The sequence below is a fragment of the Vanessa atalanta genome, chromosome 9, assembly GCF_905147765.1.
Source record: "Vanessa atalanta chromosome 9, ilVanAtal1.2, whole genome shotgun sequence".
Lineage (NCBI taxonomy): Eukaryota > Metazoa > Arthropoda > Insecta > Lepidoptera > Nymphalidae > Vanessa > Vanessa atalanta.
The window spans coordinates 3,127,977-3,155,564 of NC_061879.1; the positions used below are offsets into that span (position 1 = coordinate 3,127,977).

The 27,588-nt window shown below is 33.4% G+C and overlaps 1 protein-coding gene across 1 annotated transcript in view; it reads left to right on the top strand.

Moving 5' to 3' along the window:
- The first annotated feature begins 739 nt into the window (after nucleotides 1-739).
- Nucleotides 740-27,588, top strand: part of LOC125066445 (serine/threonine-protein phosphatase 6 regulatory ankyrin repeat subunit B) — a 51,693-nt gene continuing 24,844 nt past the window's right edge. Inside the window, exon 1 of the mRNA XM_047674516.1 lies at nucleotides 740-1,072. Within this exon, the coding sequence (XP_047530472.1) occupies nucleotides 740-1,072 (333 nt within the window). The remainder of the gene's footprint in view (nucleotides 1,073-27,588) is intronic.

Here is a 27,588-nt window from a genome sequence, read left to right on the forward strand (position 1 = left end):
TTTTTCGAAATCATGATCTTGTACTTTCTCTTGGCAGAAAAAACAATACGAATGACGCGACCGTCTTTTATTAGAATGAAGGAACATCAGTATTGCAGTAAATCCGATAGTAGAGTTTTTTTTTTTTAATAAAGCAAGTTATGTTTACATTAACAAATATAAAGTTTTTTAAAATTCATTCCAATTTGCTTTATTGATTCAGATATTCACATCGAAACAACAATATATCTTCAATAGAAAATATAAAAATAAAATCATTTATTTTTAAAAATATTTCATACATTTTCAACCGTCGGTTTTGAAGTGTGATTTTAATACATCTCAAAGTAATATGAAATTAAAATGTTTTAAGCAATGAGACCATAACTGAGGTAATAAATTTAATTTAATTCCTGTACAACGACTAAATAAAATATTTTTTTAAATCCGTATATATACGTATTCTAAATTCTTTGTTTCCAGATTTATTGCCACAAATTTGGAAAATATCAATATTTTCCCTCATAAAAAATAAAAATGGGTCAATGCATGAGACGTTTTGAGACATCGCTTTGGTAAGTTTGTTTGTAAATCAAGCTCGCGTTGCTGTCGCCTTTATTTACTCAAATCATGCAAGAAGTCGGCTGAGCTACGCAACTGCCGCAGTCATGCTCCGCCCGCCCAACGATCGACATCGCTAACCCGACCACCATGGTCAGTCGCGAACCAGTGCAGTGCCTTGTGATTTGGTAATGTGAGAATGTCTCAAGCCCCGGGCGGGAAAAAGGGCGGGAAGGGCCCTCCAAAGAAGGTTCCCGAGGAGGAAAAAGCCACTGTCAAAGTTGAAGAGAAAGATGAGACATCATCGAACAATGGGGATAAAAAAGAGATTAAGGAAGGGAACGGGATGGGTGATGTACCCAAGCCCCCTAGTGCGGGGGTCAACATGCGGGAAGCTGCGGCGAAAATCCTGGTACTGGCGCAGAAGGGGGAATGGTCTGCTGTGGAGCAAACCCTCAAGGTGCTGGAAAAGTTGGTGGCGGCCGGTGGAGAAGATGCCGTATCCGTCCCTATGGCAGGCATAATAGACCCGGTAAAAAAATAATCTTAGAACTTATAATAAAATCTTTGTATAGGTCAGTTTATATTTAAGTCGTGGTCACGCATTCTCGCTTTTAGATTTCAAAATTATTATGATTTAATTGTTACACAGTATTAGAATATGTATTCGCGCGTAATTTTGTTATAATAAAATCCTAGATGGAGGTTAATTGTTAATATTTTGGTTATACATAAACCCACTTTAATATACTACAACTATTAATATTATGCATGCCGTGCGCCTTCATCGTTGATAACAACGAAACGTCTGGTACATGCTTTATGGCTTAAAGATTGTACAAGGTTTTTTTCTCTATATTGGCTCGCCAGTAATTATTTATATTTAAATTATGTTTTATTTATTATAATTAAGACTTTCAACCATTGTATAATTCATGAAACAGTAAACAATGCTAAAGTCTAAATTTGAAAACGAAAGCAAAACCACGCATCGCATGCCAGGGATTTCGAAAAAATATCCTGGAAATAGTTTTTGGGAATTATAATTACATAGTTAGATAATCATTATACTCGTAGGTTCGGATTTTAAAGCAAAAAAAATTCATATATTTATCAAAGGATTATCGGCCAATTTTTTTTTAATATCGTTTCCAAGCTTGGCGTAGCTTGTATTTATGAGTCAATAAATTATGGATGGATGGATGGACCAGGATAATAATAAATAATATTGTACTGTAAAGATTTTTACAGTACAATATTATTTGATCTTAACTATTAGTAAAATTATAAATATCCTCTTAACAATAAAGTTAACCTATCAATGACGTGTTATAAATCGTCATATCTTGGAAGCTTGCGAGCAATGTAATCATGAAATAATGTGGTGTATTAGCGTTTATAATCACCTCGTGCTTGTAGGTGAAGAAAAAAGTCGTCAGGAAACCAGTATGTAAATTTGCCACATATGTTTACCGCATTGGAGCAGCGTGATGGAATATGCTTCAAACCTTAACACTTCAAGAAGAGGCCTTAGGGACTGTTACTTTATTTTGTTTTTCTTTAACTTTATCTCAATGAATATACATTTCAATAAACAGACAAAATCAAGAAGAATAATCGAGTAAATAAATGTTTACTCAACTAATTTTTTACTTAGCTTTAAAATTCGTAAGTAACATGCCAATAGCTACAGAATTACGCCTCGTAGACAATTCTAAAACGAATCGTTTCTTGAAAATAGTTACCGGGAATTAATCATTTTAATTCCAGTTATCATATTACAATTATAGTAGATGTTAAGTAGGTTCATAGAGTGACAACTTATCAGAGGTGGCTCACTATTTTATCCTTGAATAATTAGTCATGATTATGATAACCATAAAAGCTTTGATAACGTTCACATCCTACGCATATTGACAATGGAAATAATTTTACACGAGATATTAGGACTTCTAGCTATATAGTTTTAAAATACAATAAGTTTAATATTACGAGTATATGGCCAAACCAAACATCGGATCTCTCTTTTTTATTTCAAAATTTAAATTAATATTAATATTATGTTAGTTAATGGGTCTGTTTGTTTGAACACGCTAATTACAGGCTTTTCGCGTTAGATAGTCCATTTATTCGGTATAGTTATAGACTATATAACTTTATGCTATGGTCTACGGTAGCTATAAAATAATGTATAAACAAATGTTTAACTCGTGTAAAATAGCGCGTCGCAGTTAGCTTACGAATATATCACTTATTATGATGAAACTAGCTGATCAATGCAATGTTAAAAATATCATAATTTATATCACACTCGAAATATTATACAATTATTTATAATCTTAATGATTTTTATATGATTAGGAATTATTGATAGTTTTATTGTATTAAATACGTCTTCTCTACTCTAGACTATTTATAATGCCCATAGCATTCAAAAATAGTATAATACTTATAATACGATAAAATTTCGAGTACTTAACCGTGTTGGATATATTAAAGTGTTTGACTATGTGCGCAAGCGCAGGTGTAATCTATACTCCCACACTCTCATAATCCGATGGAACGGCAATGCACCACCGGACTCTCCGGTTCACGCGCATAGCTACGGCTTTACAATCTTTGATTGAGGCAAGATAGTATTAGCACTTAACTTCCAAATTTCCATTTGCTACTAAGATCCTTTGACAGCAAACCATAAAAACACTTTAACAACAACCCTCGGCCCGGCCTTTACACCCAGAACCTCAAGTTCTACATTGCATGCACAATAACGTGGCTACTAGGCCTACAAGGCCGTTCTAAGTCAAATTAGTTTTAAAATTTCTAGCTTTTTTAAAACCTACGACTGCCTCAAGCAAGCTATACAGGCATTAATCAAATTGCATTCTATGAAACCTGTCTAAGATATTATTTGATAAATTGTTACTAGAATTGAAAATAGCTTCTTAAAAAGCGCAAATATATTTTTTCGCGAAAATCACTTTTTGCGACTTACAAGACTTAATATGATTAAATTTACTTTTACATTAGGAGTTACAGGCTTTTAAGCTATATGTGGTATATTATAAATACATTTATACATTATTAAATTCACAGGTGACATTTCTATGATGTGCAGAATACTATATTTTCAAAGACAGGGATTCTTGGACTTTTTCTTCTATGTAACTTTGAAAGGCCTTTGCTATCAAGAGCAGTAACCAAATACCACGAAAAATATCAATATAGCTAATTTAAATGACCATGTGGGATGACCAATTAATTTTAAAGGAGTCTCCAAAATTAAGATATTTTTTGAAGAGGTGCTCATTACTTGGGATTTCATTTTTGCATGAACACTAAAAACCCACATTTTTTATATACGATTCAATCAAGAAAGAAGCTTGGCGTGCAAAATATATTCCCCATACTTATAACGAACTCTTTAACAAGTTATATTGTAATTTGCTGCTATCCATTATCGCCGTCTGACCTTCTAAGACCAATCTTGACCAATGCCGTAATTATATAAGTTCATTCCTTATCACAAGGTCGAAATAATTTTCTCTACCAAGTTATTAGAAGATTCAAATCAAAGTATCTTTGTTGATCCTCGATCAGTATCAGTTAACTGTACGTTGCTCTACTGGATAGTTTATACGGCAAATACAGTTGTCCCAGGTTCAAATCCCATGTATTTTTTTCTTAGTTTATATTTATACCTGATAATAAATTCTCAGTATCAGCAAGTATGTGAGACTTTCACATACTTGCTGATAAAGTGCTACGGATAGCACGTTAACACGACCATCCTAAGTTGGTTTCCCCCTGGTCTTGTTGGATTGTCTTTCCCTCGGACATGTGGTTCTTCCTTCGGACTATGATTGTAAGGAATGGTCCATGTGTGGTTGCACACATAGTCATGCATTTTAACACCTCTTACACAGTATTTTAATCTCGAAAGTAGTCCGAACAATATCGCCATTTTTCTGAAGAAACAAATCAGAAATTGAAACATACGGTTCTTCTGAGTACTGTATATTAATTGTATAAGAGCTATTAATAATTGTTCGTTGGTTGAAGCGTTAAACAAAAATAATTGACAATTAAGATTTGTCTTCATATGCGTTTATTTACTATTATTTAAATACGAATAATAATCGAACGTGAATTTTGAAAATGGAAGGCGAATGAATTCTATCAGTGATGAAAGTACATAAAAATATCAAAACAAATCATACATGACAATCGTTTTGATCGATCTGATTTAAGGGAGGCAAGCAGTAAAAAGTTGAAAAGATGTCTTGCGGAATGCTCGCACGCGATCCGTTGCCATGATATCGAACATACAGCCACCCCCCTGCTCAGACGCGGTATAGCCGAATTTTTAAGGACCGACTACAAAAAATGGAAAATAAAAAATGTTATTTACGAGTTTTTAAGGATAGGAGGTGGATAGTGTATTTGTATATTTTTTTAAATTCGCTTTATTATTTATGAAAAAAAAAGGGTTATATTTATATAACAAAAAAAATACGAACAAAACAACACTGTAATTTGGACTCGGGCTGAGACTTTAAGTCCTTATTATCTTAAAAACGCTCGAAGAGTTTGCAAGTCGAAGTTGAATACTAAATTGATTAAATTTATGCGAGTATCATCAAACTTGGCATTCATAAGACACATTAAAAAAACAGTCTGGGTTTTCGTGTTCTTTGATTCCCTTAATAAATGTGTCAGGTTGATTATAAATATTTTTTTTTTTAATAAATATAGGTATATACATAAATATCTCTTTAAGCGTAAATTTCAATACCGTATCAATGATTTCATAATAATTATACAAAGGCAAAAAACTGAAGGTCATAAATATCTCAGGTAAACTATATATATTTATATATATTCGAATTAATATTCCACATAATCATTTTTAGTGAAAACGTCAAGGTTAAGTCATATTCAAGTGAAATAAAAGTTTCTATGACTAACCCAGATGACTCAAGGTTGCGGCAACCCTTCACAATTTAAACGTACAGTTAATATTAAGATAATCTTTTTAGGGTAACTACGAATGTATTCATCGTTCAGTAAAAATGGCGTTTAATAAATATTATATTAAGGTAATTTTTGTAACAAAAAACCAGTAATTTCCGTCTATGTTCATAATTTTAATACGAATACCTCTTGTCAGTATAAAAATTTCTGGTTGAAAAGTATTTAATAATTTTGGATGACTGATTATTTTTAAATCTCCTTAATAATGCCTCTAGATATCAACGCAGTACTGTCATCAATTCGACTAAATTACGTATTTTTTATCAGATAAGTTACATCTTTAACATTTAAATCGTATCATGGAACGACTTAGCCTCGTTAGCCTAGGTGCTGGCTTATAAGGCTACAAACTTCGAGGTACTGACTTCAAACACCGGTTTATAAAAATAGGGTTTTTCTGTTGAGTAAGCAGCAGTATTAGCTCAGTTACAGTATGAAGTTTTGATATTGTCATTGTTTGCGTGTCTTGGAAAGCATGTACTCGTAAATTCGTTGGTCTTGTGTCTGAACTCTCTTTAATTCTGCCAGATTGTCATTCCATCAGCTTATGAGAGAGCGGGAATGGGGAATGCATCTGTATTGAGTCCACATTTAAGTACTATAACAATACTTTCAGCGCAGTTGGTTATTGCGCTATTGAATTGTATACCGTGACCGAAATCGGTCAGGAGAACATTATCATCAAAAACTGTGCGTAAAACATACAATATCAAAATTCTTCATCGGTTTATAGCTATAATTTTTTAATATAATCGTGCTACTTACAACGACAGACAGGTATTTAAGCTTGAAATAAAACTAGTTTTTTAACGGATTTAATCGCGTATATTAATTATTTTTAACATCCCGACGTTTCGAGCACTTTGCAGTGTTCGTGGTCACGGGCAGACAGACAGTCTAGTTTTATTTCAATGTGTAATAATCGCGAAAATCTAAGACAACATTAGGTATTTAAGCTGTAAAGATATTTAATTTATATATATATGGACATAAAATATCGCGTCTCTTTCTAGTTTGAGTTTCATATTAGTTGTTGTGTCATTTCACTCCGTTACTTAAAAATACCATTCAAAGGAACATTCATATACGATAAATTTAAAAAATCATATAAAGCTACTTCTATCTTATACGTATATAGTGACTTATGTATTATGTAAGTGTATATCTTATCTATGCGTAGATATTATATTAGTACACAACTTATCATTTCCTAATTCCTAATAGTCGTAATCTTGCTTTTACAACACAATAATCCAAAAATATTACACATTCGTTTGTTTCTAATTCTGGGTGACGTAACATTTACGACTTAGGGCGTGCTGGATAAGGCACTCGTATATTAAAAGGGCTCAATTAAAATCTAAATCTTTACCGGCCGGTGCCGTGTATTGATGGCGTGAGGAAAGTGTGTCAGACGCCGTCGACTACGTCAAACTGTAGTATATTTGTAGTTTCGATAACAAAATACAAGAATGCAATCATCGGAAAATCTAAAAAAGTATTTATGGACATTTAAAAAAAATCACAAAATAATATTTAAAAACATTTTTATAATTCGCATTATCTACTCCTGAATGTTTTATGATAACGCGGGCACAAAAATAACTGATACGATACCTAACTAACATAATATCATTATTAAAAAAAAAAAAACAGTCGCTTAACAATGACATGAAGTAGGCCGAATGGTCAAGCGCAGATAAAAGTCCAACTATCTGCAAATTTCAATCTATTTGCTATTATTAATGCAAGATGCAATGCTATGACACTTACTGAGGCTACAGGGTAACCGACCTAATCTTGACACCTATCTAATTATTGGTACTGGACTATTTCAACTAAAGGATAAGAAATAAATAATCGTAATTATTTATTACTATCTACCTTTCGTTCGCTCAGCAATGTTGAATATATTAAGGAATAAATAACTACAAAACAACAACATTCAAACTTTCGTAGGTAATAATTAAAATCTGGTATTTTCTAAATACTCTAGACTAATTGTCGCCAGCGGCTTCGCTAGCGTTTTAGGGGTTGATTGACATGTGCTGGGCAAAAAAGTAGCCTATGCCTTTCTTGGAGTTCAAGTTTGCTTCATACCCAATTTCATCAAATTCGATTTACTGGTGTGGTAGCGAAAGACGACAGACAGACAGACAGACAGACAAAGTTACTTTCACATTTACAATATTAGTATAGATTTAGTTCATTTACAAGTTCTAATGTTACAATATAATCGTTATGACAATCCTTTGACTTTAGCATGTTCGTAATAGAATGGAATTAAAATAAATCTAAATATTCAGGGTTGCTAACATATAGTCGTCAAAGTGCACTCTATTCTAATATTTTAATAGAGATAAAAAGTGGTAACATCGTACTCAAAATTAGTAAAAATATGTATTTCTTTCTTTAACAATAGATCGTTTATCCAGAAACATAAAAGAAAGCGACATTTAACTGGTGAATAATACAAAAGAGAAATAAAGAAAAAAAAAAAAAAAAAATGAAGCAAAAAGTACGTTAAGACAAATGAAAATAAGTAAAATATAATTTTGTCGTTAAGTAAAAAAATAAATATTTATAAACACAATAATGCTATAAAATTTCACTTAATCGCAAATTAAGGTAAAATAATTAGTTATTTAAAAGGTTTACAAGATAATCACAGGCACAAGGGACATAACATCTTAGTTCCCAAGGTTGATGGCGCATAGGTGATGCAAGGAATGGTTAATATTTCTTACAGCGCCTTTGTCTATGGGCGATGGTGACCACTTACCATCAGGTGGCCAATATGCTCTTCCGCCAACCAATGCCATAAAAAAAGAAAAGATTGTCATCTTCAATATTATTTGTTATTTTTTTTTTTGTAAATGTTATCTAATAAAGAGGAATATTTTTCTTTTCTTTATTAATTATATAAGTGTGTTGCCAACATTACTTGTTTTTTTTTTAAATGTCCTCTCTTTTAAATAATATATAAAAACTGACGGTAAATAAACGACGTTTATTTAATGTAGAAAAAAAAACATTGCGATTATCATATTATATTTTTTATAGAATAGGATGAAACGTATGATAAAAATATCAGTAGATGTAGCGTATTTAGGTGTATGCGTACGTTGAAACGTCTATGTTTTGTCTATGGAATGATTTTGACGTATGACGTACTTCTTTTCTCTCTTCCCTTCTGGTGTGAGCCGCGGTAACGTGTGTTATGTGAGTGCGCCGCGCTTTTGAAATTAGCTTGTGTAACGGACTTATCCTTCTCCTATAATATCACCCATCCCTTTGGCTGTGTTCTTCGAGTGTATGAAGACCAAGGGAGCGCTCCCAAGAAGAACGTGTCTTCACCGAGCCCAGAGTTTTGAGGTAACACCCTTTTATACCAAAATACAGTCCACTTTTCTCTCGCGCGTACATTTTGGTCCTTCGTAGCCAAATTTGAGATTTAAAATTTAGTGTAAATCGGCGATTTTGTGTGTTTTAAATCGCGTGTTAATACTTCAAAATCATTCCATGGAGAAACGGATAATATTTTCGTTAGGAGCTAATGTGTAATTTAAAATAGTGTTAATTTTTATTTCGCTTTACAACATTACGTAATTTATATTAATTGCGTATTATTTGCATTGTAGAAAAGTGTTATTTTACATAAAAATAATTTAGTCGATTATTTTTCGAAGTACCTTCATATTTTGTGATATTGTCGGTCGATGCGCAACCGCACAATATAGACCGGACGTGTCGTGTTATAACGCTGTCGAGTTAAAAAGTTTAGTATTATATTATTTAGTGTCATAATAATTGTGTTTGTTTACTTAGGACAACTTGTTTTTTAGTTTGAATTGAATATAAATCTTATTCCTTAGCTAGTCTCGTGCTTTGTAAAATAATAATTGTATTGTGTTAAATATGGATTTAAATCAATTATTATTTCATAGAAAATTTCTCGTTAAGCAATTAGACCGTATGTTGCATTACGAAAGTTCGGATTTAGTTGATGAGTTCGACGCGAGTTATGGTGATTTAGACTTACTTCGTTCTCAGTTTGAAGAAACACAGACTAAAATCGAATCAACTTTAATATCTCAAAAATTATTTGTAGAATCCGAACAGGAGGAAATCCGTGATAATTTTATGGACAAAGTGATCGATATTCGTGCGAAATATAATAAATTCTTAAAGCGTAAGTCAATTATTGAGCGTAGTGATAGTGATAATAATTCTGAGCGTAAATCTGATTGTGGAAAGTGTAGTGCTCCGAATACAAGTGTTAGGTTACCTAAGCTGCCGTTGTTAACGTTTTCCGGTGAGTATTCAGAATGGTGTAGTTATTTTGATTTCTTTAATTCAACCATAATCGGTAATAATAGTTTATCAGAAATACAAAAGTTTCAATATTTACGTGGAAGTTTAAAAGGTGAAGCATACAATTTAATTAAATGTTTATCATTAACATCCGATAATTTTTCTGTAGCCTGGAATTCCCTTGTAGAAAGATACTCCGATAAACGTCGTATCGCAAATAAATATATGGATGAATTGTTGAATTTAACTTCGTTGCGTAGTGACATAGACGTCGAAGGTATGAAACGTTTAAGAAATAATTTGGTAGAAAATTTAAGTGCATTGAAGGCTTTAGGTTTTCCTACCGGTGAATGGAGTTTTTTGTTGCTTCACTTAGTGTTAAAAAAATTAGATAGTGAGTCGAGACGTCGCTTTGAATTGTCCTTAGAAAATGATCGCGAATATCCGACATATGTTCAACTTCTAGATTTTTTAGATAAGCAAATACGTGCTTGTGAAGCGTCGAGTCAAGGTTCGTTGCGTAGGGTGTTGAGTGTTAAGAGTGCTAGCGGGAATAAGTATGTTTCTTCTTTTACAACCGGATTTAAAAATAATAATGAGTGTGTAATGTGTTATTCTAATCATGAGTTGTATAAATGTCCTAAGTTTTTGCATCTGTCTCCGTATAATAGATCGAAAGTGGTAAAGCGAAATAAATTGTGTTTTTTGTGTTTATCAGGTAATCATGTTGCCTATGAGTGTAAATCAAACTTTAAATGTGACAAGTGTGTAATGTCACATAATAAACTCTTGCACTTTAAGCAAGATAGTGTGAATGAGAAAGAGTGTTCTCGTGTTCGTGAAAACGAAAGTGGTGTACGGCGAGTGTCTGGCGAGTGTGTGAATGCCAGCGGAGAACAGGCTGTGGTGTCCCTTAAAGGCTCTGTGTGTGCGAGCTCGGGAACAGTTTTGTTGTCCACTGCCGTGGTTCGAGTGAGGCGACGTGACGGCTCCTGCGAGATGGCTCGCGTGTTGTTGGATCCCGGTTCACAGTCGTCGTTCGTAACCTCTAGTTTCATTCGTCGATTAGGCTTACCGATTCGGCAGGTGTGTGTGCCAGTGTGTGGTCTCAGTATGTCTAATGTGTGTAAGGCGAATGGTGTCGTGTCGTGTGAGATACTACCTGAGAATAGTGATGATAATTCTCAGATTGTGTCATGTTTAGTGCTAAATAAAATTACGAACTTTATACCTAATGTTTATGTTCCTATTGAACAGTGGGATCATTTAAAACCATTAAAGCTTGCCGATTCAAAATTTAATATTCCATCTAAGGTTGATATTTTGTTGGGGGCTGAGGTGTTTCCCTCTATCATAAGAGACGGTCGTGTCGTAGGTGCGTGTGGGGGTCCCCATGCTATCAACAGTGTGTTTGGTTGGTTGGTTATGGGAGAGGTGAGAAATAAAAATCTAAAGAACCTGCAGAAGGTATCTATGTCTAATTTTATATCTGATGAAAACCTCGATTCAATTTTGAAAAGGTTCTGGGAGATTGAATCCGAACCAGTTGTTGGTTCTTTTTTAAGCTTGGAGGAGAAGCGCTGTGAAGATCATTTTGTTTCAACTCATACTCGTGAAAAGAATGGGAGATATAGAATTAGACTGCCTTTTAAAACTGATCGACCGGACTTAGGTAATTCGCGGGATATCGCTTTGCGGCGTTTATTAGCTTTGGAAGGAAGGTTAAACAAAAATGAATTATTGAAAAGGGCATATAGTGATTTTATGAAGGATTATTTGGATTCGGGTCACATGGAATTGGTTAAAAATAATTTGGATGTTCGTTATAGGCCTAACTACATTCCACATCATTGTGTTATAAAAGAGTCTAGTTCAACGACTAAACTACGTGTTGTCTTCGATGGTTCTGCGAAGTCGGGTAATGGCGTGTCGCTTAATGAATGTTTGTTGGTGGGGCCTAAGCTTCAGAAGGATATTGAAACTATTCTTTTGAGGTTTAGGTTACATGAGATAGTTTTTGTAGCGGACATAAAACAAATGTTTCGAGGAATATTCGTAAGCGAAGATGATAGGGACTATCAGCGAATTTTGTGGCGAGATTCATCATTTGATTCGGTTCGTGAATATAGTCTTCGAACGGTCACGTATGGCCTCTCTTCTTCTCCGTATCTCGCAATACGGACCTTGCAACAGCTGGCCTCTGATGAAGGGCACAATTATCCAAATGCTGCTAAGGTTCTTGTTAACGATATCTTTGTCGATGACATCGTGAGCGGAGCAGCAGATTTGAAGTCTGCACTAAAATTAAAGGATGAACTCATAGCTTTATGTTCTCGTGGGTGTTTCGAACTTCGCAAGTGGGCAAGTAACAATCCTTCTGTGTTGATTAATATTCCTGAATGTGATAAGGAACTTAGTGTGAATTTTATTGCAGCAGAAGATGAAAGTGTCATCAAGGTGTTGGGTGTGCAATGGAATCCACAAAGTGATGTGTTCCACTATAATGTTAGACTCGATTCGTGTGAGTGTACCAAACGAGCAGTGTTATCTCAAATTGCTAAGTGTTACGATCCCTTAGGGTGGTTAAGCCCAGTCACATTGTTTGCTAAGTGTGTGATGCAACAATTGTGGGTGCGTGGTTTATCGTGGGATGAACCTTTACCAGTTGATCTTAAAAGGGTGTGGTTACAATATACTAAGGAGTTTTCAGTCTTGTCGAGTGTGAGAATAAATCGATTTGTATCGACGACTGCAGCTTTGATTGAGCTTCATGGGTTCTCAGATAGTTCTGAGCGTGGTTACGCTGCTGTTGTCTACTTTCGGGTTACTGCTGCTAATGGACGCAGTGAGACGTATTTACTTATGTCGAAATCTCGTGTTGCACCTCTTAAAAGGATTAGTATACCACGGTTGGAGTTGTGTGCTGCAGTAATTCTATCTCGTTTGATAAAATATGTTATGAACGTGTTCGAAGATAGAATAAAAATCGATAGAGTTTTTGCGTGGACTGATTCTACTATCGCTTTGTCCTGGATAAAGAGTTCATCTCATCAATATAAAACTTTTGTGGCTAATCGAGCCAGTGAGTGTCAGTGTAATGTTAGTCCTGAAAATTGGTTTCATATTGCTTCGGTTCATAACCCCGCGGACGGTGCTTCGCGAGGAATGTTACCCTCAGAGTTACTTTCATACAACCTTTGGTGGCAAGGGCCTCCTTGGTTACGTTTGTCACGGGATCAGTGGCCTGTGTCTATGACTAATGACATAGGGGATAGTGAAGTTAATATTATAAATAGTGAAAGGCGTGTTATTAAAGCTTTTGTTTGTGTGAATGACATTGATTTTGATTTGCTACATAAGTACTCAGATCTTTCTAAGCTAGTGTGTGTTACGGCGTGGTGTTATCGGTTTAAAGTTAATTGTTTAAATGTTGAAAAAACTAAGTGTAATTATATTACAGGATCGGAGTACAATTTAGCGTTATTGAATTTGATTAAGTTAGTTCAAAGAAATGAGTTTAGCGATGTGTTTAATTGTTTATCAAAAAATAGACCGTGTGCAACTGGTATACAAAGGCTAAAACCCTTTATAGATAGGTCTGGCATACTGCGTGTTGGCGGGCGGTTGTCTAATTCTTCGTTGAATAATGATATAAAAAATCAAATTATCTTACCTAAAAGAAATCATCTTACAAAATTAATTATTGATTATTACCATAAAATCTATTTACATGTTGGTGTACAAACATTACAATATTTATTGCAAAGTATTGGATACTGTCAGCTCGTAGTATTGTTCGACAAAGAGTATTTCAGTGTATTACTTGTTTTAGGAATAAGCCGAAAGCTGTGCAACCGCTTATGGGCGATTTGCCTTCTTTTCGAGTGGATAGGTGTCGTGCTTTTTTACGTGTTGGTATTGATTATTGTGGGCCTTTTATGATAAAACTAGGAACTCATAGAAATGCCAAACTTTATAAGGCCTATGTGTGTTTGTTTGTGTGTATGGTGACTCGTGCAATCCACTTAGAGTTAGTGTCAGAATTAACAGCTGAAGCCTTTATTGCTGCTTTAAAACGATTTTGTAGCCGTCGAGGTGTGTGTACGGATGTGTGTTGTGATTGTGGTCGAAACTTTGTGAAAGCGAGTAAAATGTTGTGTGAATATTGTGTCTTGCATAATTCTAGTGATTTTAAAGACAAAGTTTCGAAGGAATGCCTAAAACAAAATATTAATTTTCATTTTAATCCACCATATTCACCACATATGGGTGGTATGTGGGAGATACAAGTACGTAGTTTCAAACATCACCTGAAGCGCGTGATAGGTCAGCAGACGCTTACATATGAGGAATTCTATACTATCGTATGTCAAATAGAGGCCGTGTTGAACTCTCGTCCAATTTGTCCGTTAAGTTCTGACCCTAGTGACCCACAAGCGTTAACACCTGGTCATTTTTTAATAGGTCAACCGCTTGTAGCTATACCTGAACCAAACGTAACAAATGAAAAATTAAATCGTTTGACTCGATGGCAACTTCTAAGTAATATCGTGCAGCATTATTGGCAACGATGGAGTCAAGAGTATCTCCATACGTTACAACAAAGGTCCAAGTGGACAGAGTCACGGAACAATGTTAAGATAGGCTCATTAGTGGTCCTCAAAGAGGACAATTTACCACCCTTGCAATGGCGTCTCGGTGTTATTGAGAATACGCATCCCGGCAAGGATGGTGTGGTTCGAGTGGTTTCTGTGCGCACTGCACAAGGTGTTTGCAAGCGTGCAGTTGTTAAAGTGTGTCCGCTCCCGGACAGTGAATAATATATTTTTGTATTTTAATCAATAATAGTATAGTCTAGTTATAGTGTAGTGTAGAAGCCGTCCGAGTGTTTATATTAGAGTGAGTGACTCTAAGGCGGGCGGTATGTAGCGTATTTAGGTGTATGCGTACGTTGAAACGTCTATGTTTTGTCTATGGAATGATTTTGACGTATGACGTACTTCTTTTCTCTCTTCCCTTCTGGTGTGAGCCGCGGTAACGTGTGTTATGTGAGTGCGCCGCGCTTTTGAAATTAGCTTGTGTAACGGACTTATCCTTCTCCTATAATATCACCCATCCCTTTGGCTGTGTTCTTCGAGTGTATGAAGACCAAGGGAGCGCTCCCAAGAAGAACGTGTCTTCACCGAGCCCAGAGTTTTGAGGTAACACCCTTTTATACCAAAATACAGTCCACTTTTCTCTCGCGCGTACAGTAGAATATTATCAATTTAGATTCACTGGTACGGAAATGCGTGCGGCTGACATGTACTAGTATATCCGTCTACGTTCGTTTTCCGTTCGCGTTATTGTTGTCAGTATATTACGTAAAAATGTTCTTTTAAACAGACACAACTGCAGCAAGTACTGCGGGATTTACTAATTCACAAACACCTAATTATACTTTGTTAAAAGAAAACTAGATATGGTCGCGGTTACGTAAGATTTATGTTATAGTTTCAACTGCCGACGTCAGTGTATGCAATTTTTTGCACTTCGAATTAATGCGGCTTGATGTTTTATATACATTTTATTATATCGCCTGAGTCTATTTGAATATAACACTGTTGAGTATAATTAGAATTTAAGTTATGGTTCATATTGTAACAGTTTCTATGCATTATCTTACATTATACATCGTGTAGAGTAATGCTCTGCCCCGTGAGCCGTATCGTGATATTAAATAGACTATAATTTTCCTCAATAATTGGGCTATTGAACTCAAAAAGGGGATTTCAAATCAGACTGGTAGTTCTACAGAGCATATATTCAATCATATTATATAAAAATAATTGCACATATAATCAATACATTATTCAAACTACTATAGCACCAAAGACTACGTGACCAATGAACCAATTTACAATCCAAACTTGTACAATAAACAAAATTAAATTGAACAAATCAGTGCTCTCTCTTTGTTTTACTAGTTACAGTAGAAGTCTCGTGAATTAATGAAACCATTGATTTCCCTTCGAAAAAATGACATTATATGAAACATACTAATACATTTAATGATTTATTAGGCTAGATATCGGTAAGACTTTTTCCAGTTTAATTTAGGTTATGTTATATTGTGAGTGATAAATATCGGTGTTTTATTTGAAAAGATAACATTCGTAATAGTTTTTTTATCTTATAACTAAAAAGTAAAATGTATCAGTTTCCAAAAAGTTCCACTATGTATCTCTACTTTTGAGGAGGAGATGGTTTAGATCTCCCTGCTACTCCAATGCTGGTCTGTGAATGTCCTTGTTGCAGATTCTCATCCGATACATACATACCTAACAATGTTTTCTTTCACCTACGAGCACTAAATTAATTGTAAAGACAAATTAAGAACAAAATTCAAAGATGCTTGCATTGGTTTGAACCTGCATTAGTCGGTTGAGATTATCGTGTCTAGCGATTAACGTGCACTAGAGTGATTTAGGTGTGTAAATAAAAATAAATTAAATTAATGGCTAAAGTAAGAAAAACAATATTATAAAGTTAACAACTGTATTCAATCAAAATTATATACATTAAAATTATTATTTTTATTTATTTTTTTAACTTTAATAGAAAAAGAAAATAATACACAAAAGAAAAAATATTAAAGTAAATCCTAAATAAACATAAATTACGATTTTAATATGATTAATAGTTTAATTGGTCAATTGCTTAATTGTAATTGACATTTACTATTTCACTGAACTCGTTTAATAACCTCGACAATTGATATATAATTAAATGAGCTTTCATTTTATTTATATTTTGTATAAATAATAAGGTCAACCTTTGTTTGTGAGCGGCCTATAAAGAAAAAGGAGTTCCGAAAAAAATCTCAATTTTTTTTTGTTGTAATTCAAGTAAAAAATCGTGGAGGATGTTTTACCCTCAAATTTAATTGGATTATGCTATTGTTAATAAAATAAAATAATTTAAATATTGATTATGTGTATTTTGTCACAAATCAAAATTAAAAAGTAAAAAGCAATTAAAATGTGTAATTGTACATATACCAAAATAACATTTTTTACAATTGTTGTCTGTATCTTTGTTCCGGCTAATCTCTGGAACGGCTGATGCCACCACTTCGCCGTCACGTCGAGTGCTTCCCACCAACGACTTAATATTACAAAAACTGCCTAATAAATAAGTTATAGTAAAATATGCGAAGTGAACAATAGCATTAGCAGCCCGTAAATGTCCCACTGCTGGGATAAAGGCCTTCTCTCCCTTTGAGGAGAAGGTTTGGAGCATATTCCACCACGCTGCTCCAATGCGGGTTGGCGGAATACACATGTGGCAGAATTTCGTTGAAATTAGACACATGCAAGTTTCCTCACGATGTTTTCCTTCACCGCCGAGCACGAGATGAATTATAAACACAAATTAAGCACATGAAATTTCAGTGGTGCCTGCCTGGGTTTGAACCCGAAATCATCGGTTAAGATGCACGCAACAACAATAAGTGAACAATAACTTTTTTGTTAAATTCAAACACACACAAAGTCGCGGGCACAGCTTGTTAAAAATAAAATTGATGACACTAACTTTTGGTAATTCTGTGTGAATTTAAATTAAGTAAAAATTCACACTTTTGTTTCTCACATCGACCAATTGTCACATACATTTTAGAATGAATTAGTTTTAATAAATAAATTTAAGTTTATTTATTTTTTTCGATGATAAATATTTTTCTAGGTCTTTTCTTGATAGGTAATTCTTTTCTAAAAAAAAAAAAATCTTTGAAAAGCAATTTTAATAAATTATTTTAAGATTATATTACTTTTAATGAGTATACAGTATACTAATGTTATTAACTTTGTCTGTCTGTTGCGCTTTGAAGGTCACTGAAGCTTATTTTCAATTGCAAACATTTTGAATGTAAAACTCGTATAACGCGGGCGAAGTCGCGAAATAAAATTGATTTTTAAATAGACAAAGCTTGAATTGATCGAATTTTTTAATTATATAATTATCCATTTACCGTTAAGTATGTTAGTAATTTATTTAATATAATAATATATTTAACATTTTTATATAATATGAATGTTTTGAGCTTAAATAGTACCGAAAAAATGATAAGTTAATTGTAGCTAAACACCGCATGCAATAAGGATTTAGATAAAAATTAACAATTAAATACAAGAATATTAAAAAATAAGTCACAATAAATGAAAGTGATCCCTAGCTTAAATATTTATTTAAAAAAAAATATGTATGTATATTAACATACGATGTTGTAAGCTTATTTATAACAATAAATTATCTGATAGAATCTAACAAAAAATATTATTCATCGCTTTAAATGATTTAAGTTGATTAATTTATGTCCATTACACATTATTATGATAATAAATTAATAATATGATTTAATATTAAACATTTATTTTAATAGGTAAACAAAAACAGTCTACTACCTTCGTTTCCTTAGTTTGTCAAACGATTTTCTTTTTTTATTTGGTAGCTATTCAAGAGATTTTGTTTAATCAATAAGCAAATTCGAAATAAGACCAGAAAAAATAAGGTTATTATAGCATTATAACATGAAAACTCGACCGACGTCGGTACACTAGTTAAAGTTAATTCGTCGCCTGAATAAGTGGCTATATTTTTATTTTTATTAATGTATATTGTATATAATAAATATATTTTGGTAGTTTGTAATATATTTATGTATAATATTTAATAAGTCAAAAAATTAAGAAGTTAAAGAGAGAAGAATAAAAATATATATACTTTAAACGACGACGAAAGTTACGACTTCTTGCCGTATAGAGTAAATAAACGCCGAGGGTACGATTCAACCTGTGTCCCCGCGAGAGATACGTCTTAGGAGGAGCAATGACGATGTATGCGTTTCTAAACGTCTTTGATTGTCAGATAAGCCTTTTCAGACAGTTTTTGAACGTTAATATACAACTAAAACAATATACAATAAAATACAGCTTAATACTTTGCCATGAAAGTAGTAACTATTTGTGGGAATATCGACTAAATGTTAGGCCATCGGTATAATCTTTTATTGGCAAACAAAAATAGTAATAATATTTGTTCTGATTATTCAAACATGCAAATAGCTATTTTAACTTAAATACAGTGATATTTAAATCACAGACAAACAGTTCTGATTTATATATGTTTATAGATATTATGTGTTGAATATCATAAGAAGTAATCAATCACTACCGACTAGCAACCGACTTTTATAAAAACCTATACAGTGGTAGCACTCTATAACGAAAACACTTTACAACACCACTAACACGGCTACGCGTTTACTTCTCTGCACCACTAGACATGATAGCGAAGAGAACATTTAAGCAATTACTGAATCTGAAATTATAGAGACAATACAAAGGTTAAAATTAGAAATAATCAATCTCACTAAGACCATGACAATGACAAGTAGCTATAAAAATCGAATACAAGTTGATGGTAATTCACTGAAATATACAGACACATACACCTGGGAAAACAATAAGTTTTCATAAAGAAAACAACGACAAAGGAAGAAGAACAGTTCTATGTTTGTTGAACAAAAGTTCAATAAACATAGAATACATTTTGGAGTCTAATAGATATTTTCTAAAGTAACATGCCGACGAGTTTGAAAACTAAGATCATGAACTCTAGCATCCTACCGTGCTTGAAATACGCATGCCAGACGTGGAAATTCACGGTCAAAGCTCGACACAAAATCACCACCTGTCAGCAAGGAATGGAGAGAAGCATGCTCAAGGTAAAGACACTTGATAAGATACGTCATACAAAAATAAGATCCATTACAAAAGCTACTGATGCTCTGACGTAGCGCGGCTTACAGATTAAAGATGAACCGTGAAGACAACCTTCTTGAAAGTCCCGCTAGGAAATCGGGGCAGAGAAAGACCACTAACACGATGGGAAGACGATATCAGAAGAATTGCTAGCCCAAACTGGGGCCAAATAGCACTCAACAGGGAACAGTGGCAACGTTTAGAGGAGGCCTTTACCCTAACGGGGGCTCTTGCTTGATTTATAACTGTAATTGGTAATTTATAATTTATTTAGGATAACTATCTATTAATTAGTGTTATAAGTTAAGTAAATTAAATCAATTAAAATAGGAAAACTACTGTAAAAAATAAAATTAAATTAAGAAACTTAAAGATGTAAACAGAAAACTAAAATGTGTATTTAAGTCAAGAAATAAAAGGCCTTTTTTATTATGTTGAATACCGGCAAACCGAACGGAAACCGAAAAGTATCATTTTCTTAATACCATCTCTGAAGGAGCCTTTATCTTACTATAAATAGCCCAATCATTTCAAAATAGAATATTAATGGTCCCAATGTAACCAGTTTTATTCGGTAGAAAAACGTCGTATTTTGATAATTTATAATATGCATAAACGATTCCGCTATATTTGACGTAAATAAATTAATCACTTCACTTAAGGTATAGTAGTTCAGTTTAGTCCACCAGAACGAGTGTTTTACAGGTTGTGCTTGCGTGATAGCTTCACTTTAATCACCAATCGAATGCGACACAGCTGTGTACTCGAAAACAAGTCTTGCTATTAGCGAGACTATAATTTAAAATTCGAATGAATGCATTAAAATATTGATGTTTTTTTTTTTAATTTTAGAACAACATAAAAAGGCTTATTTGTACACAGATAATGCAGACACAAAAAACGTAACAAAAAAAAGAAAAGCGACTTTCTATTTGTTACAAAATAAACATATAAAACAGAGGGAACATAGGTGATCGGAATAACATCTAATCCAAAACGATTCTTAAAGAACTGTAGCTTTAAATTTAAAAGAAACCACCTTAGTATTTAACCGACTTATGATGAACGAGACAACAACGGAGCAGTCGAAACATAATAATATTAAAATAATAAATCCGATGCATATTAAAGCTTAAACCTTTTATGATTAAGTATATTACTCGTGATATATAATAATAATAATAATTAAAGTAACTATTAATGTCGAACTGTTAGGAAAAAGCCTTCAATCCTTTTCAAGGAGCTTAATGCACCACGTTGCTTTTAAAGAGATTATCACCTACTAGGTAAATACACGTGGCAGATTGTCATCCATCAGGTGTAGGTTTCCTCGCGATGTTTTTCTTTACCGAGCATGATATGAAGTATAAAAACAAATTAAGCAAGTTCATTCAGCGGTGCTAACACCGGATTTGAAGTTATTGTTCAATCCACGTCTTTTAACTGCTGGGTCATCACGGCTCGCTAATAATAATTGAATAAGTAAAATTTTTGTAACTACGAACAACGAACTGCTGACGTACATGAAGTACGTAATGCTCTGTGTGAAATAATAATCGTTCCTTACATTCAACCACCTTTTGGCACCAACATATTTTGTCATTTTTGCCTCTTACACTGGCTTACTCACCCTTCAAACCGGAACACAGCAGGGCTAAATAATGAGTATTAGAAGTGGTTAATTATTCTTTTTAATCTTTTAATTTATGGTTATACGATAACGATTGCCAGAAAAGTTGTTCGCGTTGCGAGACTTGTATTTTTTTTATTTAATTTTTTTATATGGGATTTTTTTTCTGTATTATCTTAGCTGTGCCATTTTTTGGGGCCAGATTTTGATTTTTATTTAAATAGAAGCGTCTTATTTCGAAAGTGAGTCCCAACAGTTTAACTTCAGCGTCCATTCAGGTTCCAGCATAGCTATAAACGATCGTCTCGATAAAACAAATATACTGCATGAGTATGACCTCAATCAGTCATGTTATTCAGAAGTTACACGACCAACAGACTAGCGAACGATTACATATACAAAGGATCTTATCTTAACATTTAACAATTTAACAAATCACAAAACATTCATACTAAAGTCAAAATATATTTTTGTAATATTGGCTACACTTACATATTGAGAAATTGCTTCAATATTAAAGCCATAGATACTCAAGTGATGTGATTAACAGCCAGTTACATATGAGCAGACAAAAGAATATACAAAAAAAAAACACAGTATTACGTCATAAGTCCTGTAAGTAATATTAATCATTAATAACATTAATCGTTCCTTACATCACCAATACATCACGAACCTTGGGAAATAAGATGGTATGCTCCTTGTGCCTATAGTTGGCACCTTTGGCATTACCCTTAAAACCGGAAAACAAAAATACTAAGTATTGCTGTTTGGCAATAACTTTAATGATAAGTTGGTGGTATCTACCCAGACGGACACAGTACCTACCGACAAAGCCCTATCAATAAGTAAAACATTTTAAATTGACATGTCCTTAATCACTTATCATTGTTTTTTTTTATGATATTATAAACATACTTTTTAACACACATGTACTTAATATCAATAATAAAAAAAAATTGACAACTCCTCCATATTGTAAATATAATTAAAGATCATTTTACTGTCAACCTATTTTTATAAGCTGTAGGTACTTATACAATTTTAGCTTTATATTTTAATTTCAAGATAAAACCCCGTAGCCAAGCTCTGCCTTCCACCCAAGGCCCTTAAGAGCAATGTCCGTGAGGAAAACGAAACGCACCTTCCGTTTGGTAACATTATTTTCGCCTGGCCTACATAATTTTCGGTTGTTAATAGTCCACCTTAAAGTCCGTCAGTGTGTCAAGGGTAAGAGGCTAGATTTGCGTGCCAGCTCAGGGTAATCGATGGGAGATTTCCGACCTTGGCTCAAACGAATCCTTGTAAATCGCTGACCTGTCTAAATATACAAGGGCATTTACAAATTTGAGAGGATTTACGAGTTACGTTAAAGACCAAGCTAAATTAACTAAAAAATAAATATATTGTCTTCATTAGACAATTTATTCATTCGAATTAGGAAATAATATAATCCAAATCCTAATATAATTTCGGCCGTGTCTGTCTTTCTGAATGCGATAAATTTCAAAAACACCGATCGAAGTTTCACACGATTTTTACCAATGAACGAAGAGATTTGTGTAATCTTTTAAACCTCAAGCTACTAATAAGTATTTCTTTGGAGAAAACCTTTGTCGACCCGACTCGGAGTTTGTACCCAAGACCTCGAGTTCTGCAACGTCATGAGGCAGTCAAAAATATTCATGAATTCAAAATAATTACCCCTATTTTCTTCGGTTAATTTTCACATTTTGTTTAAAGTATTTATTGCAAACCCTCCCTCGTAATACGTCCTAATTATTTATTATACTTTCTGTATAGAAGTTCATGAATAATTCATTTGTCTGCAGACGTACCCAAGTGGGTTACGGTATTTAATTACTGTCGCTGTTTGTACGAAGTTTTTTGTAATTATACAAGAAAGCTTTACAAAATACCATGATTTCTATTAACTTATATACCAAACGACTTCCTATATAATTATAACGATATAATTTGCATGAAATTAATTTAATGACAATTGTTTTGCATTACTGCTACATATTTTATTATACAAAATAAAGTAAAGTTACTTTTGGTAAAAAAAAAATATACTGTTATAAAAAAAAAAATAGGAAAATTAAGAGTGCCATAAAGTAAATAAATTTACTTAAAACTAAATAACATTTTGCGTGCAACATTGGCGTGATCTAAATAAGTATAGATCTGTTCACTAACTACTGGCGCCAACTTTACTCCACGTTAAATATTCGGTGTTGCTTGATAGATTAATGTTGGAAATGCAAACACCAAAGAGATGAGAAAAGATTTTTAATCCGTATATTAACACATTCGAGAACGTTCCAGAAGCAAGTGAGAGATGTCAATTTTTAAAAACTATACAGTTAAGGAACATTCTTTAAGACCCAATTATTAAGCATTTACAGAGTAAGTTACAATAGACATTATGTGAGACCTAATTCATAATTATTTTCTTATGACATTGCGTTTATAAAGACAGCTCTAATATTGCTTAACAAATATACCTAATCTTATTTGTTTTTTTTTTTCCTTATTTATCAGATCACATATATGGGTCGTCTTACGCATACTAAGATGTCTATCATATAAGCACGAGCGTCACTGTAATGTACGTTGATATTTTAACACGCAGGGGCTTTCGTAAGTGAATCTACATAGTATAAAATAAAGTCACTTCCCGCCGTCTTTACGCTCAGATATGTATTTTAAACTTCACAGCGAATTGTAATTAAAGATTTATGACGTTTATTTATAATATGTGCATATTATAATAGAAATTGTGCATATTATAATATCGATAATTTCAACTTTCCTGGCCGAATAAAAACTATTTCTATTTATGTTTGGAAACGCGTCCCGCGTGACGTGACCGGGACGCGGAATTAGTAGATAGTTCCGTAACCCACTCAAGCTATATACGTCTATACATACATATCGTTTAGGCGGTATGCATTTATATTTTTTCTTTTTGCTAATAATTGTAAGTTCGTTTTGAATATTTAAGTACATAAAAACTCAGCATGCTAAAATCATATTAATGCAAGTTATGTTGGTACGCTTGTTATATGCATGACGAATAATATTTTTCTATTTTCCTATTTTCCTATAATATATAAAAATAACGATAGTTCAATTTGGAGTAATATTTTATCACACAGTAACCTCCTGTAAAATCTCCTCTTTTTTTGAGGAGAAGGTTTTGGAGCATATTCCACCACATTGCTCCAATGCGGCTTGGTGAGTACAAATATCGCAGAATTTCGTTGAAATTAGACACATGCAGGTTTCACGAGCAATGCACATAAATAGCACGAGATGAGTGCACGTGCAAAAGCACATGAAAATTCAGTGGTGCTTACCTGAGTTTGAACCCGCAATCATCTGATTGTTAATCTCGGTTTATATCTTATCTATATAATGTAATTATTGTTTGATTTATTTAATACATTCGATAAATTATCTGTTTTCATTTCTATCTACATTTTTTAATTCTAAAACATAAGAATGTTTTGTAAACTACGTATCGTATAGTATTTGTATGTAGATGTATGTAAGCGAATGAACGTAATAATGAACGAGCATTCTGGTCATCGTCGTAATTTTCCTAAAAGCCTTTCCATAACGGATATTGCAATCTATAGGAAGTCCCATTGTAAGGCTTTGCGGCAACCCCAAAAAATAGGACAATCGGAAATTGGAATTTAACATACAATTTTATTTCAAGGAAAAAACATCAAAGGGTCAAAATGAGGTTCAAAAACTTATTCGATTAAATATATAACACTAGTCTTCGCTCACGGTATCGCCCGCATGAGACGTGGAATACGTGTTAGGTAACCTATGCTCTGCACGCCTAACATCTATTTGTATGCAAGATATAATTCTGATCGCTTGATTTGTTAAGATGTTAAAGCGTAACAAATTGCCAATTGTGAAATAATTTTGGTGGTAGGGCTTTGTACAAGCCCGTCTGGGAAGGTACCACCCACTCATCATATTATAATCTAACGCCAAATAGCAGTACTCAGTATTGCTGTGTTCCGGTTTAAAGGATGACTGAGCCAGTGTAACTACATGCACAAAACATAACATCTTAGATCCCAAGGTCGGTGGCGCATTAGCGATGTAAGTAATGGTTAATATTTCTTTCGGCGCCATTGTTCATGGGCGGTGATGACCACTTACCATCAGGTGGCCTATTTGCTCGTCCGCCAATCTATACCATAAAATAAATAAAAAATTAACGGTAGTAAGTACATTGCTTTGTTTGGGTATTCTACCTAAAATTAACAATTGTATTGCTTTGTTCCGTTTTTAATGGGGAGTTTTTAATTTACAGACAGACAGAACTCTTACGGTTAGTGTCGTAATGACGGTGAATTAAATGATTAATATTTTTTACATTGGTAATGTATATGTATTCATTTATGTATTTCCACATCTGTTTCGAGACGAATTTCAAAAGATAATTTTATATTTAACTTTAATTTTTAAGTTGCTTTATATAACCCCCTACAAAAAGCATTTAGAAAAAAAAGGTCACAATATACGTAATTATGTATATGATTTTTTCATTAACGCTAAATCTTGTAAATCAATTTGAGTGATACTTTCATATATACATATATTTATTTTTCTATCGAGATCTATGCTATGTTAAATCATGTTTATATTTTGAAATATATTCATGAATGAAAATGGACGGTCATCATATGAACGTATTTAAACGCCATTCTTCGTCTTGAAATTAAACACTATCTTATAAAAGTTTGATATCAATCGGATAAAAAGTTTTTGCGTGCATTTTGACGAAGAAAACTTTATCGTGTAGGTTATCTTGAGATACTAAATCGTATATATGAGGCTAGCCAATACTCAAAAAGTAATAAATAAAATACTTTATTTACCCTGTATCAACTAATTAATATATTATGATAATCTAATAAGATTTTTTTATGATTTCGTCATCATGCCAAATCCGAAGTAGGTACAACTAAAAAGGCGATGTGTTGACGTTATAAAACAAAAAAACATATTTATTATAGTAGTAGGACTTAACTATAACACGCCCGCTCCTCAAAGCCTAACTTTTTTTATATGCTTAATAATTTATGAAAAATATATCTTAAAATTTCATTATAGTTCGGTAAGACGTTCGAACGCTTAATAAACATCTATACTAATACTACAAATGTAAATGTGTTTCTGTATATCTGTTACGCTTTCAAAGCCAAATCCGGAACAGAATTCCATAAAAGGACAGAGGCTACTTTCTTATGTCTAATACCTTACGATCAACCCTTAAAAGCCCGAGCGAAACTGTGGTGTTCCAATCCTTACAAAACTCTCTTCTTAAGTCTCGTTTACGTCAGGGTTTAGTATTTTTTTGACGTCGCTGCAGTGCGAAATGACATGCAGATTTCCTTATGATGTTTCCGTTTTCTGTTCTGTGGGCTATTAACGCGAAGTAGGCGTCAATGTAAACTGAATTTGTATATAAGTATAAAATAGTGAACTTTCCATACATTAACAGCCTGTAAATTTCCCACTGCTGGGCTAAGGCCACCTCTCCCTTCGAGGAGAAGGTATGGAGCATATTCCACCACGCTGCTGCAATGCGGGTTGGTGGAACACACATGTGGCAGAATTACGTTGAAATTAGACATATACAGGTTTCCTCAAGATGTTTTCCTTCACCGCCGAGCTCGAGTTAAATTATAAACACAAATTAAGCACATGAAAATTCAGTGGTGCTTGCATGGGCTTTAACCCGAAATCATCGGTTAAGATACACGTGTTCTAACCACTGGGCCATCTCGGCTCAACTTTCCATATATAGTTTAAAATAATAAAAGAAATAAAGTTAACTAGACTACTAGATTCTTTGTATCATCTAAACAAAGTTTAAATCTTTCAAATCGATCTAGCTGTTTACGAGATATTGATGAACATAAATATCTGATAAAAATACGCGTTGAATATACTTATATTCCTTGGGTTCGTTTATCTTTACTTATATTAATGCACTAGTATATTTATTACACCTTTACGTCTTAACTACTCAACCGAAAACTATAACTAAACTACTCACGAAATGTTTCCAACAAGAACTCAGATAAGGTCATAGAGTAACTAGCGACCCCAAACCCGGCACTATTATATTATTTAATATAATTGTATAAAAAAAAAATCTGCAAAGGCGTATGATGTACGTGAACTTGTTGTGATGTACTTGTAATTAACGCACCCCAATCTGCACGGATC